This window comes from Primulina eburnea, chromosome 2, assembly GCF_022965805.1.
Source record: "Primulina eburnea isolate SZY01 chromosome 2, ASM2296580v1, whole genome shotgun sequence".
Classification (NCBI taxonomy): Eukaryota; Viridiplantae; Streptophyta; class Magnoliopsida; order Lamiales; family Gesneriaceae; genus Primulina; species Primulina eburnea.
The window spans coordinates 39,970,633-39,987,399 of record NC_133102.1 but is presented as its reverse complement, the minus strand read 5'-3'; the positions used below and the strand labels follow the sequence as shown (position 1 = coordinate 39,987,399).

Here is a 16,767-nt window from a genome sequence, read left to right as displayed (position 1 = left end):
GGTTTTTAAGGCTGAAGTGGAGAAGCAATGTGGAAAACATATTAAGATCGTGAGAACTGATAGAGGTGGAGAATATTATGGTAGATACACTGAGAATGGACAAGCACCTGGTCCGTTTGCGAAGTTTCTCCAAGAAAATGGGATTTTTGTCCAATATACTATGCCTGGTTCTCTGGACCAAAATGGTGTAATTGAAAGGAGAAACTGAACATTATTGGATATGGTGAGGAGCATGTTAAGTAGCTCAAAACTTCCTAAATCCTTGTGGACTGAAGCTCTTAATACATCTGTGTATATATTAAATCGAGTTCCAACTAAGGCTGTCTCAAAGACGCCATTTGAGTTATTTAAAGGTTGGAAATCGAGTTTGCAACATATACGCGTTTGGGGTTGTCCTTCAGAAATAAGAGTTTACAACCCACATGAAAAGAAACTGGACCCAAGAACTATAAGTGGATATTTCATTGGGTATGCAGAAAAATCCAAGGGTACAGATTCTATTGTCCATCTCACAACACTAGAATTGTGGAATCAAGAAATGCAAAATTTCTTGAAAATGACTTGATTAGTAGGAGTGATCATGACATAGTTTTTGAGAATGATCACATTAATGCACAACCCTCTTATTCAAATGACAGATTGGTCGTTATTCACACCTCTCAAGACCAAATGGGTGTTAGACAACCAGTTATTGAAGTTCCACAAATCGCTGATGAAAATCCAGTAGATCAAGCTGTTAATGAAGAACAACAAGAAATTGTTGATCAACCAAACAACCTTAGGAGATCTACTAGAATAAGGAGATCAGCAATATCTAGTGATTATGTTGTGTATTTACAAGAATCGAACTTTAAAAATGGAGCCGAAAATGATCCTGAAACGTTTTCACAAGCCATGAGTTGTAATGAGTCAAAACTATGGTTTAATGCTATGAAAGAAGAGATGAATTCTATGGCAGTTAATGGAGTCTGGGAACTTGTTCAGTTGCCTGATGGTGTAAAAGCCATTGGATGTAAATGGGTCTTCAAAACAAAGAAAGACTCATTAGGCAACATTGAAAGGTATAAGACAAGACTTGTTGCTAAAGGATTCACTCAGCATGAAGGAATCGACTACAAGGAGACTTTTTCTCCTGTATCTAAAAAAGATTCACTTCGTATCATTCTAGCATTAGTTGCACATTTTGACTTAGATTTGCAACAAATGGATGTGAAAACAGCTTTTCTCAATGGAGAACTAGAAGAAGAGGTTTATATGAAACAACCTGAAGGATTCTTCTCTAGTAATGGTGAGCAATTGGTTTGTAAGCTTAAGAAATCTATATATGGATTGAAACAAGCTTCCCGTTAATGGTATTTGAAATTTCATGATGTTATCTCTTCATTTGGATTCGTTGAGAACCTCATGGATCAATGTATATATCAGAAGGTCAGTGGGAGCAAGATTTGTTTCCTTATTCTATATGTGGATGATATATTACTTGCAACCAATAATAAGGGTCTGTTATATGAGGTGAAACAATTCCTTTCTAGAAACTTTGATATGAAGGATATGGGCGACGCATCTTATGTCATTGGCATTAAGATACATAGAGACAAAATTCGAGGTATTATAGGTCTGTCTCAAGAAACCTATATCAACAAAGTTTTAGAGAGATATCGGATGAAAGATTGTTCACCTAGTATAGCATCCGTTGTGAAAGGCGATAAATTCAATTTGAGTCAATGCCCAAAGAATGATCTAGAGCGGGAACAAATGAAAAACATTCCTTATGCTTCTGCTGTCGGAAACTTGATGTATGCTCAGGTTTGCACTAGACCTGACATTGCATTTATTGTTGGGATGTTGGGAAGATATCAGAGTAATCCTGGTTTAGACCATTGGAAAGCTGCAAAGAAAGTCATGAGGTACCTTCAAGGAACCAAAGATTATATGCTTATGTTCAGACGAACTGAGAATTTGGAAGTAATTGGCTACTCTGATTCAGACTATGCTGGCTGCATTGACTCAAGAAAATCCACTTCAGGATATATTTTCATGCTAGCTGGTGGAGCTGTATCTTGGAGAAGTGCAAAGCAGACATTACTGCTACTTCCACTATGGAAGCTGAGTTCGTATCTTGTTTTGAGGCAACCTCACATGGTGTATGGTTGAAGAGTTTCATTTCAGGGCTTAGAATTATGGATTCTATATCTAGGCCATTAAGAATATATTGTGACAATTCAGCTGCTGTTTTTATAGCTAAAAATACCAAAAGTGGTAGTCGAAACAAGCACATCGACATTAAGTATTTAGCCATACGAGAACGTGTTAAAGATAAAACCATGGTTATCAAGCACATTAGCACTGAATTGATGATTGCAGATCATTTGACTAAGGGCATGCCACCATTAAAATTTAAGGATCATACAGAAAGAATGGGACTTGGTCCTTTTATGTAATTTTGTTGTAAGAACAAATTAATGAAACTCATTAAGTTATGATATTTTTCATATTCAGTTATGTACATATTCAGTTATCATGAAAAATATCAATAAAGTTGGACCTCGAATAAACATATGGTTTATTCATTAAGTTATTTGAGAGATATAATACATTGTGATACATGGAAGATAATAATCGCTTTTAGATGACCTATCGCCATGATTCATGTATTTTGTTTTCTCCTATGGTAAATGAGATATACGGGTCAAGTGGAGAATGTAATAAAATTTTGACCCGTAATCGTAAAATAAACGTGTTGAAAATTTGTACACAGCAGCCTCAAATTTTGAAAATTGAGATGCGTATACAAATTTGATTTGAATCTCGAGCTCCCAAAGCACTCGGTGATGGTATGAGTGTGCCTATAAATACCGAAGGCATTGAGGTCCCTAAACACACAATCTCATACAGAAAATACACCATCTAAAGGAGTGTTGGAGTGTTTAGAAGGCTTCAACCGAGAGGAAAAGCTGAGAAATCAAAATATTTTCAATGGCCGGAGGTAACACTCGATTTAAGCTTCCGCATATTATATCATGCTTATATATACGTGAAAACATGATTTATGAGAAAATATCTAACACCTTTTACTAGCAGTATGGGAAGAGAAGTTGCACAGATTGGCAGCACCTTACCTGGAAGAGGCTAGGCAAAGAAGAGGAAGCAAAGACCGAAGAAAGACCTTCCCAAGGAATCAAGAAAAGGAAATACAGATTCATCGAGAACTAATACGATTATAACAGCACTCATCATTACTGCAAGCGTTTTAGCCCCCACGCAATTGTTTTGGGCTTCAATTATTTCCGAAGGGGACGAAGGTCCCAGACTCTATAAAATGAAAAGGTGTAAATCACAAGACAAAATAGTTTGAAAAATAATGATGCACCCATGTTCAATATATTTGTAAAGCGTATATATAATATGTAAAATTTTCAAGTCTTGAAAGTGGATGAATCATGGTAGCTGCGGTAATTTATAAATATATTCAAACAGATTTTTATATGTCGTATGGATAAAAATCTATTACTAATCATAGTATTTCATTCAGTTTTTTTGTAAATCCCACCATAAGTCATACGTTTACACATGAGAGAAGTTGAATCAACTTTGTATTCTTCCCCTTACCATCTATAAACCCTACGTGTAGATTTGATTCTCGGTTAGCGACCGATGCAATCTTGCAGAGCTAGTGTCGTCTAGAGGAATCGAGGAGAAGGGGAGCTAGGAAATTGACTTTAAATCTGATGTGTTGATGTACTAGGAAGTGGTAGAGAGTATAAAGAAATTGGAAGGAATTAAGATTACACTTTAGCAAATAGGAACAAAATCAAAAGTTTCATGCATGATTGCCTAAAGCTATAAAGAAGTTATTGGACCCAAAGTTTTGGCACTAAGATGCGTTGGACTTGCTCTGGTGTATTCATAGTGCTTGAGAGAATAATGGCGTGGAGAAAGAATCTAAGTGGAGTTTTAAGAAGCAGTATTGATTCACGCAGAAAACAGATCCATGAAATGCAATAAATCCTAAAACATTACAAATACATAGCTTCGAGCCAGTTTACAGACCCATCCAGCATTATATTCCAGCAATAACCATAGCTCATTCTGATCTTCTCATCTTGACATTGAGAGGGATTTCCTTGTAGGATTGAACCTTTTCAGCAGCTCTACGCGAAGGTCTCCCAAACAATGATCTTCTTGATTCATTGCTATCACTAATCACATCTTTTTTGGCAGAAGAAGAGGACGATCCGAGAATACGTGTTGGAGAATTTGATGGTATAGATATTGAAACTTGCCATCATCAATCTCAAACAGATTCTCAGACGGTTCTTGGTTTTGAATTCTTGAACTTGCAGATTGTCTTCTCAGACGACGCCTACCAAAACTCGATGATGTTAGACAGCAATGAATACAGCAAATTGTTATTTCAAATGAAAAAATAATAACTTTTTTTTAGTTCATTAATTTCCTAAAAATTTAAGTATTTCCCATGTTAGCCTCAATTGATGATACTGCAGAAAACCGTTAGCTAGGATGAGTCGGCCACGATTATATCAAACCTTTTGCTTGCTACCCCTTCCTTTTCAGCATATTGTGTGGAAACTGCAGAACTGCCCAAAGCTGCATGTTTACTCTAATTAGACAGATTCCTCAAGCCATATTAGTGTGAACTAAATAATTTTTTCGTTCCAAAAGTACATTGTCAAAAAATTGCAACTAAATTCCTGGATTCCCACGGATGAAATTTTCATTCAGGAGCTGATAGGTCAAGGAACTTACATAGACTTCTTGAAGAACGCCTCCTGTTGGCATTGCATAGTTCACTATCCTTGTTAAATCCATTTTCTACAACGACCATCTTTGATTCCTACATACCAAATGTGACCCGTATATATAAGTGCTAATGCAGAAAAAAAGTGTTGGTTTATTCCTCCTAAATGACATAAAGATAACTGAAAAAAGATGCTCGAGTGTCACACCTGCAACTCATTCTTTCGAGGAATTGTTTCTACATGCCCCTGCAGAAGTCAGCCATTGTAAGACTAGAAATGAACATCAACTACCTCAAAACAATTAGTGTAACAATTATTGTACCTATCTGGCACAAGTACTAGTAATCATTGATATGCCCCCTAATGTAAGCTAAAAATCCAAGAACATTGGCCCAAAATCAAAATTGCAAAGATACACATGCAAGTTAGTGGGGATTGGATGATGAAGGGCCAAAAGAAATAAGCACTAAAAACTAATTTAATGAAATTTAAAGTCCTAAAGATTCTGAATTTCTGATCTCAGTGACTCTAACTACCACTTTGGACATTGTTTAAGTTAAATGCTGGGACTCGTGACAGAGGAGTGAATAGTTTCCTCATTCGACAAAGTTTTGCAAGTCCAACCGCTAAATAACTCACCTTTAAGCTTTATTTAACCAATGAAGTTACTGAAATTGTAATTAACACACATTCTAAGATATTGGATGACAGGAAAGCAGAGCAGCATCTCAAACTCAACATTCAAATTAACAATTGGTAGGAAGAAATTGAGAAAGCAATTCGATTATAATAATGTAAACCGTGAATGAGTATACCGCCAATTCTAAATTCTTCGTCTTAAGAAGGGCATCCTTACACAAAAGCTCATGCTGTAATGCTTTTATCTGCGACAAGAAACATAAAATGATGACCCAATGAAATTTTTAAATCAGAAACAGGGAATCATAACAACTAGTTCACCTTGTCTTTGCCCAAGTTAAGTTCCTGCACATATAACACATAAACTAAGAATTTGATAGACCTTCTGATTATAATCAAACAAACAGAAAAATGCAAGATTTGAACAATGGCCAACAGGACATATGAAAATGATTTTTTTTCCTTTGTTCGCGATCACTTAAGTACATCCCCATTGAATCCAAATGAGAAACTGACCGCTAACATTTGACTGTTTGCTTGAGCAAGATTCCAATTCTGCAGCTGCATCTTCTGAAGATATGACTTTAAATTCTGCAGCTCAATCCCGCTCAACTCTAAAATTTTACTGTTTACAAACATTCAAACTGCGCCAATTAAGAAAAAAAACATGCAATCAGCCCCTCATGGAGAGCAGCACAAAGAAGAAGAATGTACTTTTTTTCTTGAATAAGCCTGATCAAGCCCATATTTTCCTGTACAGAGTTCATGAAACACGAAAGAAAATCAGTAAACATAAGACAAGAAAAAAAAAAACATAAACGAAATTGAACAAAGATGGAATCTTTATACCATTACAAGATTGTCTATGTATTCACTAGCGGAAGCTGCATCGGAAGGCAATTTATCAGGGATTACCGGAGATTTAGGCTGTGGCAGAGAATTACTGATATCTGAAAGCCCCCGTCTCATCATATTTCCAAAAGAAGATCTTTTCGCCATTTTATCCCCTTTCATTCTTCCCGAACTGTGATAAATATCTACTACAAAGGAATCCGAAGAAACCTCGTGGATTTTGAAGAAAAAATTTCTCAAAGGATTCTTCGAAAATTCGAATTGGGTTATTTGGTTTGTTCTTCTTTACTCAAACAAGAAAATGAAATTTCCCGGAGAAAATGGACTAGCAAAGAGATTATTCGCACAGGGGCGCGCACCACCACGCATCCGCTTCAATCCTTTACGAAGGGAATCTTTGAACAGCAAAAAAAATCAATTAAAGTGATAAAGGAAAGGGCCAATTGGAACTTAGGGCGAATGAAATTTGAAATTCTTTGGATGCAACGGCTTCCCGAACCAGTGATAAAAGGGTTATGTCGCCGAGCCTCGCTTTAAACAGTTGGGGACAAACCGAACCAGATTTGAATAGGTTTGGTCAAGAATCTAGATCCATTTTTACTCTAATAATTTATCAAAAACACAAACAAGTTATTTTTAAATTAAAAAAAATTAAACTAACAAAATCAATTCCACTGACTTCATATTAACTTGATTTATTATATGGCAAAAACTTGTGTGAGACGGTTTCACAGGTCGTATTTGTGAGACGGATATCTTATTTGGGTAATCAATGAAAAAATGTTACTTTTTATGCTAACAGTGTGTTTGGCAACCAGGATTTGAGAGGATTTCGTGGGATTTGGAATTGGATTTGGAAATTCAAATATTTGAAATTCCATTTGGTGTTTGATTTAAAATTTAAAAATGGTATTTACAATCCATTTCTTGTTTGGAGAAAAAAGAATTCGAATTTGGAATTTTAAAATTTTACTAAACTACCCTTGAAAATCATGTAAACATAAATCACTAAAAAAATTTAGAAATTAATAATTCTTCTCTATTATTTGTATTTGTAAATTCAAAAATTAATTATTATTTATTCATCATAGTGCACATAAAATAATAATTAAAAAATCATCAAACAACTTCAAACTTTAACATGAAATTAATTATTAAACGTAAAAAGAGGCTTTGGTAATTACTATAGTTTTTATTATATTAATCAGTAAATAACACAAGAAACTTATAAAATTTCAACGGAATCTTTCAACTTCTAAAAAAAGTTAAAAGGAAAAAAAGTCGAACCATTTAGAAATTTTTGGTGCAGAATGATGTGTTGGATAAAAAAATAATTTTATGTTTTTAAAATCCAAATCCCAGCAAATCTTATCAAATTTGATGAGATTTGGATATACTTGTATAAATCCCATGAAATCCTAATCAAATCCGAATCTTTTTTTTTGAATGTCTTGCCAAACAGTAAAAATAGGATTTTGAAATCCAAATCCCATTAAATCCTCCCAAATCCTGGTTGCCAAACACACTGTAAGAGTATTACTTTTATTGTGAATATCCGTAGGGTTGACCTGTCTCACTGATTAAGATCCGTGAGACGATCTCACATTAGACACACTCATTATATAAGAGGAAAAAAAATCCTAAATTCTCTCCCATTTGGATGGAAATATTTGGATTTAAAAAAAAAACAATTTTAAATTGTGTTAAATTTTTTGCACAATTAAAATCCACTACAATCAATAACTAAATTTCTGGGGAAAAAAAGAGTATATTTAATTTCATTAATATCATATTTGTTTTACATATTTGAGCACTCAAAAATCATATAATAATATCATATCTAAAACAGTTGATATTCAAATATCATATATTAGTACTATATTTTCAATGTTTTATATCGATTTTCATGAGAAAAAAACATGTTGGCCATGGAGTTCAAAAACTTTTGTCTTTTTTTTTTTTTGAATCAGGGACTACAAACACATTTTTTCGATAAAACTTATCACAAATCTACTCTGAGTGTGGGGATTTAAAAATAATTTTATTTTAATTGATTTTGATGTCATCATAGTTTATTTACATTTGGAGTAAATGTCTGTGCCATATCCAGCACGATTTCTTACTTTTCATAATAAATTAAGATCTAAGACCAACATGAATATGTATGAATCATCTAACAGACCACCATCAAAAACCCCCCTCCGTAGTGGAGTCAAAGGCTGGAATTTTAAACTCTAAAATCTTTTAATATTTTAAATTAATACATCCGGCTAATATCATATTATTCCAAAATTATACAAAATTTACATATACATTTAAAAAAAATTAAAAAATTGGCCACCCGAATCCAGATCGCAATCTCTAATGAAAATTATAGCTCCAAGAGCGACATATCATCTTGATAACGGAGAAAACTCCAGAAAAGAAGGAAGCTCCAACTACCATTGTTTCTTCAAACTTGCACATACATTTTCGGAATAGAACGTGAATGTATTTTGGAGGAGACGCGACCACATGTTTCCTTTCTCTGTTGCAACTTGCGAAATTTTCATCTGTTTCTACAAATAATAATTGCCAACATCACATGTTTCCAATTCACTCTTTCGCATACACTAATAATATTATGCATATAATGAATGCACCATAATGTGTTAGCATGTGCATCCACAGCTCATACTCCTTCTCAGTAGGGTCAATGTATGTGCACAAAAGCTTATAAAACACCTTTGGGTTTTTATGACTCGATCCAAAAGTAAGTTAGTAGAGTACGTTAATGTTTGAGCAATGGTTATCAATCTTGATTTCCCCTGGAGCAACACTTTCTCGGTGCGTCTATCGTACAGAATTTTCACTTTGCGATTTATCTGAGTAGTTTGATTTTTGCAAGTCGATGATACGTTTAACCAGGGTTTCATATACCGAAAGGTAGCGTAGGGGTTAATTTTGAAAAACACTGGAATGGTTTTTGAGATTTTACCCAACATTAAATGGTTTGATATAAGAGGGAGGTATTTCAAAATATTCAATTGATTAATTTGAAATTCATTGTTATAAAACTTTACAAAAAATATAATAGGGGGATTTGTAAGTCATTTAAAATTCTGAAGCATCCATTCCAAAGTTATTTTTTCGTTCTTAGAACCATTGTGTATCCTACTGTAGTATACGATTAAGCATTCTGAACTAATTTTCATTCTCTTTGCCATAATTCTTACTATTAATTTAAGTTTTGTTGTTTACAAAATAATTTTTTTATTAAATTTTATTCTAATATTGTCTATTATATTTCAACGTTTTAAATTACCACTATGCTGCTAACCATGGGTTGTGTAGATATAGATCCAAATTCACTTGATCAATATGAATGATTGATTATTGATCAGAAGTTCGATTCACTTTGTTAAAATATTTTCGAGCGAGTCGACGGAGCTTACCCAACCTAATATACTTTGAATGATAGCGGCTACTAGTTCTCACTTTATGACAAAATTGTTGTACAATAATCTCTATAAATAAATATGGATGTAACATTAACGTCACTTCGATGCCAAATATAAATGGATAAATTATAAATAAATAAATAATAAGATGGTCATTGGATCAACATGTAAAATAAATCAAAATTAAGGAAAATTGTGATGTAGTCCTGTATATTTATATATTTATTGAGTTTTTGGTTTTTATATTGGCAAAATTAGATTTTAATAATATCTGTTTTACTCTTTTTTTTTTCTTTTTTCCTTTTTATCAATTTTGTCACTTGAGTGCCGATCTACGCAAAATTACATCACGTTATTGACGTCAAATGGGAATCTCTAAAAATAAAATAAATAAATAAAAAAACAGAATAAGATTAAATTTGACAAAATGGAAGATAAATAATGAAATGAAATAATTAATAAATATATATAACCGTTAATTTCTCCCCAAATTATTGTGTCAAAAAGTAAATAATCTACATTATATGTCTTTGATACTTACATCAGTCCATTTCTTTTCCTTTTTCTGTTTCCATAAAGGTTGCATTTTTTATAGATTAAAAAAATGTTATGTGATAGTTTGATTGTTTGTTTTAATATGATGATTCTTCTAAATTTTTATGTTTGTGGGAAATAATAAAAAAATTACGTTTGTGTCACCGAATCTTGGTTCACCCAATTTCATCAAGAAAAACCACATATCATCCACTGTCAAACAACCCAAAAGTTAAGCAAAAATTTGTGTGAGACGGTCTCACGGGTCGTATTAGTGAGACGGATATCTTATTTGGGTCATCTATGAAAAAAGTATTATTTTTTATTTTGAATATCGGTAGAATTGACTCGTCTTAAAGATAAAAATTCGTGGATATGTCTCATAAAAGACCTACTCCCAATTTATTCTCCTCTTCATATTATAAATACCCAGCATCTACTGGCAAAGCATTGTCGATTCCCAATAAGTGATTCTTTGGAAATGAAAATGTTAATTATTACACCAGATAATAGCATTTTTTTAAGCTTCGTTAATGAAACAATGACTCAAACAAAATATATGTCTCAAAAATTGACACATAAAATCATCTCGTTGTTAATTAACGATTTACGTGGAAGTCGATTGTCATTCGTAATCAGAGACGGATCTACGTTAGGGCTATACTGGGCTGTAGCCCAGCCCATTTTTTTTATTTAGCGACGGTTTTAGCGACGGTTGTTTGAAAACCGTCGCTACTTTTGCGACGTTTTAGTAAACCTGTCGCCGATGGGGATCGGCGACAGTTTTATCAAAAACCGTTGCAAATATTAGCGACGGTTATTGCTAAAACCGTCGCTAAATTATTAAAAAATAAAAAAAATGTGGATCGGCGGTTTTAATTAGCGACGGTTTATTCAATAGAACATCATTACCACTTTGATGTTTTTAATGCAGCAATAGATTTCATTTTGATGGAGTTAAATACTCGGTTCAATGAGTCATCGGTGAAACTTCTTTCTCTTAGTATAGCTTTAGATCCTAAAAATTCATTGACTCATTTAACAGTGATGATATTTGCAAGCTTGCGAAGAAGTTTTATCCTGGAGATTTCACAGATCAAGAAATTGTTGTTTGAAGTATGAATTGATACATTTATAAACTCGATGTGATGCAGAATTTAAAGGTTTCTACACTTGTTGAGTTGTGTCAGCAATTGACCGAGAGTGGACGGTCAAGTGTTTATGTTATGTTGACTAGATTGATTCATCTTGTTTTGACATTATCTGTGTCTACCGCCACTATTGAACGGGCTTTTTCAGCAATGAAGCATGTGAAGACGGCACTTCGCAATAAAATGGAGGATGACTTTCTTGCCGATTGTTTGACACTCTATATTGAACGAGATTTAGCTAAACATATTGATGTAAATTCTATTATTGATGAATTTTATGTTTTAAAATCACGTAAGGCACAACTTCGTTGAACGATATAATGTACTTTTTTTTTAATAATATATAACTTATCATATTGAGTTCAAGCCCACCCCAACTCTTATTCCTGGATCCGTCCCTGTTCGTAATCACGACAAAAATGAGATAATAATTGTACTTACAAATTCCAAATAAGTCACATGCACGGTGTTTCTGAATTTAAATTTTAAATAACTCATAAAATGAATGCAAACATTGCCCGAAGCGTTTTTATTTCAGGTACACAGCTTTCGAGACCAAAATGCATGGAAACTGGCTGGCAAGTGCGCAGCTTTCCATATTTTCATGTGCAAACTGCAGAGGTTCAGCTTTTAGTACCTCCATTCATTCGATATCGAACATTGGGTCTCCACACATTTCAAGTATATTTTTATCCTTTAAACGACGGGTTAAGATAATATTTAATTAATGTTAATTGATATAATTTTTAAATTTAATTACTTGTAAATAATATAATTATAATCCAAAAACTTAATCTATAATAATGTTATTAAGTTTTAGATTTTAGATTAATTAATTTTTGATGTCATGATCTTTTTATTAATTATATATTAATAAAATTTTAAAATTTTAATGCAAATAACATGTAACTTAGTAGATAAAGTTTTTGTTTCTTAAATGTCAGATTGTAGGTTCAATTTTACTTAATTTTTTTATTTTTAAGTTCATATATCAAAATTACAATGTAATTCCTCACTATTTCTTATAATATATTTTGATCTTTATTTAAATATAAATCAAATGAATTATAAAAAATATTATAAAAATACGCAATACATTAGTCAGTGCACGGGTCTTAATTAACACTTGAATTGAAATTAATCATGCTCTTAGTCCAGTACTTTTTTTTTTTTTTCAGTTTTTTAGTTATTGTTTTTCGTGAATATTGACATGATGTATGATGTATTAACGTTGCATCAAGATCAATGATAATGTTTAAATATTTAAATTCAATAATATTAATGATCATAATCATAAATAAAAAAATATATATAACCAAATTTATAATTTTCTAATTAAATATCAAGCCATGGGTATGGATTCTGAATTCTCAAGCATAAATAAATTCGCTTAATTGTTTCCACCAAAAAGCTTGCTAGCTGCAATTCCATTTAATCGCCTTCGGAAATAGCATTTATTTCTTGGTATAAAGTAGCTGTATCTATACACGTAGCAACATTAATTATTTGATCCAAGGCATTCAAGATAATAATAATAATAATAATAATAATAATAATAATAATAATAATAATAATAATAATAATAATAATAATAATAATGTCCCCCAATTTCGAAAATTATATCTGTTCAACTAAATTTCATACAAAAATAAGATCGCAAGAACAAAATATAAATATTTTACAGTTTTATTTAATCTCAAAAATACATTTTAAAAATAGTCCCTTTATTCATGCGTGGAATATTCTAGATTGTAGAAAAAATCAGTTAATTAGAAAGGCACTAATTAAGCATTGAGTATATCTCATGTGAGACGGTCTTACGAATCTTTATTTGTGAGACGGGTCAAGCCTATCGATATTCACAATACAAAGTAATAGTCTTAGAATAAAAATTAATAATTTTTTCATGGACGGCACGAATAAGATATATGTCTCACAAAATACGACTCATAAGATCGTCTCACACAAGTTTTTGCGTTAAGACATTTGTGTAATTTAGGGTATGTCTTGAAACACTTTCTTATTGATTTTGAACATAGGATCACGACATCTTGTAATTAATTAAAATTCGTAATTGAAAAATAAATGGATCATTTTGCTTAAAACACAATTAAATAAATTTATTAATGAGTGATCACAATAGGGATAATAATAATTAAATATATAACACAAAAATTCATATGAGATCGTCTCATGAATCAATTTTGTAATATGAATATCTGATCCGATCAAACTCATATAAAAATAAGTATTTTTATATCAAAAAATTCTTTCCACTACAAATAAAAATCGAATCAATTCGTCTTACATATGTAAATATGTCCCATAACAGACTTCCTTATTGTATGATCAACTCAACAGGCACGGCAAGCTCGTTTAGCAGGGTAGTTAACTATTTCCTAATGTTATTTTTTCTAAAGTAAATATTCGTCAAGTCATTTTTATATACAAAAGTGAGATACATGTCGTGAACAATGTTACAGTAATATTTAATATATGGTTTTAACTTTTAGCTCAAAGAAAATCATTGAAAAGTAAAACAAGATTACGAAAAGTTAACATATCACACTCACCATCATAAACCGAGACTATCAAATATTTAAGTAATTTTTTTAATATAAAAATCTCATTAAAAACTAAAAAAATAATAGACATTTCACTCACTCAAGAAACATGCATCATAGAATCGAATTCAATAATATTCTAATCTTAAAAAAAAAATTGAAGGTGGTGGTGGTCTCCCCGCTTGTGATACAGAAGAACGACGACTTCCGGTAGTTCGATTTCGGATTATAGTAAAATAAAATTTAACCGTTACATAATCGAAAAAGTTAAAGATCGAAAGTCACGACCAACAACAAGTAAAGACTTAAGGTAAATCATAGAATCAAATGCTGCAAATTTTATGTAATCTATTTGGTTTTGACAAAATGAAATATCACGTATATTTCATAAAGTAAAATAAACTTTAAGATGAATATGTAATAAAGAGGATGGAATTGTCATTTTAGAAAGGTGGGAAGCCCGAAGGCTCAAAAATTCAATGGAAAATCCGATGTCTCTTCTGCTCCATTAACATGCATGTGACCTTTCTGCAACCTCTGTCGCTCTCTCTCTCTCTATCTTCGAATGATAATGCATGACTTCTTCAAGACGGCAATTTTTTTTTATTTCTTCCGTGGAATACATCAGAATTTAGCCAACCCACGATCGATATAAATATTCGAAAAATTGGTTGTACATTCAGATCATCGTCGGAGAGTAGACCAAAGTTTTGGTTCGTTCATCGATTTTATCTGATTATTTTTCTTGAAGAAAAAGCGATATCTCAACAAACCCATTTCAAATATTTCATCATCCTCTGGTTTCTTAATCTCGAATTCGCCTTCATACCGAATACGGAAAGCTCTATTTCAACCACCCCATTCCTCAATCTCTCCCTCTGTCTCCCTGGGGAGAGGTTTTTAAGAGAGGGAGAGAGCTGAACGATTCTGAGAACCAAAGACCCATCGGAAGCAGAGGATTCTATGTGAGGATGAAGCTTTTACACTCCACAAGAAACAGCAGAAACCAAGAGAAAGGCTTCTTTTACAGATATTTCAAATGGATTATCTGGTTTTCCGTTTCTTTCTGTTTGTTCTCTTCTTTTCTAGCTTCACATGGCGATCCTCCAACCTCTATTTCAAGAACCACTTTTTCCATTTCCAAAGCTTCACGCGCTTTAGTCGAAGAGTCGTCCGCCTACTCCACCACCACCACCCATGTTAATGGTGTTTCGGGTTTGTTGAAGGGAATGAAGGTGTATATCTACGATTTGCCGTCGAGTTATAATGCCGACTGGCTTTCAAACGAACGGTGCAGCAGCCATTTGTTTGCTTCGGAGGTGGCGATTCATAAGGCGTTGATGAGTAGTGAAGTTAGGACATTGGATCCTTGGGAGGCTGATTTTTTCTTCGTCCCTGTTTATGTTTCCTGCAATTTCAGCTCTATTAATGGATTCCCCGCCATTGGCCACGCACGTTCCTTAATGGCCTCCGCCGTCCGCCTCTTGTCGTCGCAGTTTCCGTTTTGGAACCGCAGCCTTGGTTCTGACCATATTTTCGTCGCCTCACATGATTTTGGTTCCTGCTTCCACACAATGGTTGGATAAAATTTGAGAAAAGACCATCTTTCATTATTTATTTGGAATTGGTTTCTGATTTTTTTTTTTTGCCGATGTTAATAGGAGAGCATGGCTACGGTGGAAGGAGTGCCTCAATATTTGAAGAATTCTATAATTCTGCAAACTTTTGGGGTGACCTACAAGCACCCATGTCAAGAAGTGGAGAATGTGGTGATTCCACCGTACGTTTCGCCGGAAAGCCTACGAGACACGCTGTCAAAGTCGCCGGTGACTGGGAAACGCGATATATTTGCGTTTTTCAGGGGAAAAATGGAAGTCCATCCCAAAAATGTTAGCGGCCATTTTTACAGCAAGTACGTACTTTCTCATTTATCATTCTCAACAACCATTTCATGCTGCGATGTTGTTGACAGTAAAATGACATGATTTAACCCGCCGGACCTTTCTTCCAGGAAGGTGCGAACACTGATATGGCGGAAGTATGGCAATGACCGGAGGTTTTACTTGCGGCGGCAGAGGTTCGTCGGTTACCAGTCGGAGATTGTTCGATCAACATTTTGTCTATGCCCGTTGGGTTGGGCTCCGTGGAGTCCGAGGATTGTTGAATCCGTCGCATTAGGATGTGTCCCGGTCATCATAGCCGACGGCATCCGGCTGCCCTTCTCCTCCGTCGTTCCTTGGTCGGAGATATCACTCACAGTAGCGGAGGACAACATAGCCAACCTAGGCAAAATCCTGGAATACGTGGCGGCTACCAACCTTACAGCTATTCAAAGCAACCTGTGGGACCCAAAGATTAGGAATGCGCTGCTCTTCCGCGATCCAATGGTCCGAGACGATTCCACGTGGCAGGTGTTGTTGTCCCTATCCGAGAAACTCGACAGGTCCCACAAAAGTCAATAGTTCTCCGCCAATGAGAGATATCCACGTGTCACGACGAGTAGACTTTGCCAGCTAATATTCCGATTCTCGAAAGTGGGAGACAGCTGGGGTGAATTGAATTGGGCTACGAGTAATTTGTTGTTGGCCATGTGGGATTGTGGAGCTGACATGGCTAGACGTGGTTCGTTGCTTTATTTTTTGATTGGTGGGCCGATTTTTGGTTGTACCTTGATAAAAGAGTACATCTGTACATGTGTAAAAGAATAATATATTTTCATACAGGAGAGCGGAGGAGTCAGTGCGAGTCCCCATGGTCCAAAGTTTGTCCAATTACAGCGTTTTAGTTTCTAAACATTGGGAACGTGATGCATATATACATATATATA

At 33.9% G+C, this 16,767-nt stretch overlaps 3 protein-coding genes across 3 annotated transcripts; 2 read left to right on the top strand and 1 right to left on the bottom strand.

The window, feature by feature from the left end:
* Nucleotides 1-1,542: 1,542 nt before the first annotated feature.
* LOC140824297 (secreted RxLR effector protein 161-like) lies at nucleotides 1,543-2,154 on the top strand. Its single transcript, XM_073185898.1, has one exon. It carries the CDS (start codon nucleotides 1,543-1,545, stop codon nucleotides 2,152-2,154), a length of 612 nt encoding a protein of 203 aa, XP_073041999.1.
* A 1,695-nt stretch (nucleotides 2,155-3,849) lies between these two features.
* Nucleotides 3,850-6,708, bottom strand: LOC140824697 (SHUGOSHIN 1). Its single transcript, XM_073186242.1, has 9 exons — nucleotides 6,249-6,708; nucleotides 6,114-6,151; nucleotides 5,916-6,024; nucleotides 5,721-5,744; nucleotides 5,576-5,644; nucleotides 4,968-5,006; nucleotides 4,768-4,855; nucleotides 4,548-4,608; nucleotides 3,850-4,363 (listed from the first exon to the last, which is right to left on the bottom strand). The coding sequence occupies exons 1-9, from the start codon at nucleotides 6,411-6,413 to the stop codon at nucleotides 4,204-4,206; spliced, it is 753 nt and encodes a 250-aa protein (XP_073042343.1). The 5' UTR covers nucleotides 6,414-6,708; the 3' UTR covers nucleotides 3,850-4,203.
* Nucleotides 6,709-14,388: 7,680 nt separating this feature from the next.
* On the top strand, nucleotides 14,389-16,767 carry LOC140823161 (probable glucuronoxylan glucuronosyltransferase IRX7). Its single transcript, XM_073184345.1, has 3 exons — nucleotides 14,389-15,517; nucleotides 15,602-15,852; nucleotides 15,952-16,767. Exons 1-3 carry the CDS (start codon nucleotides 14,912-14,914, stop codon nucleotides 16,400-16,402), a joined length of 1,308 nt encoding a protein of 435 aa, XP_073040446.1. The 5' UTR covers nucleotides 14,389-14,911; the 3' UTR covers nucleotides 16,403-16,767.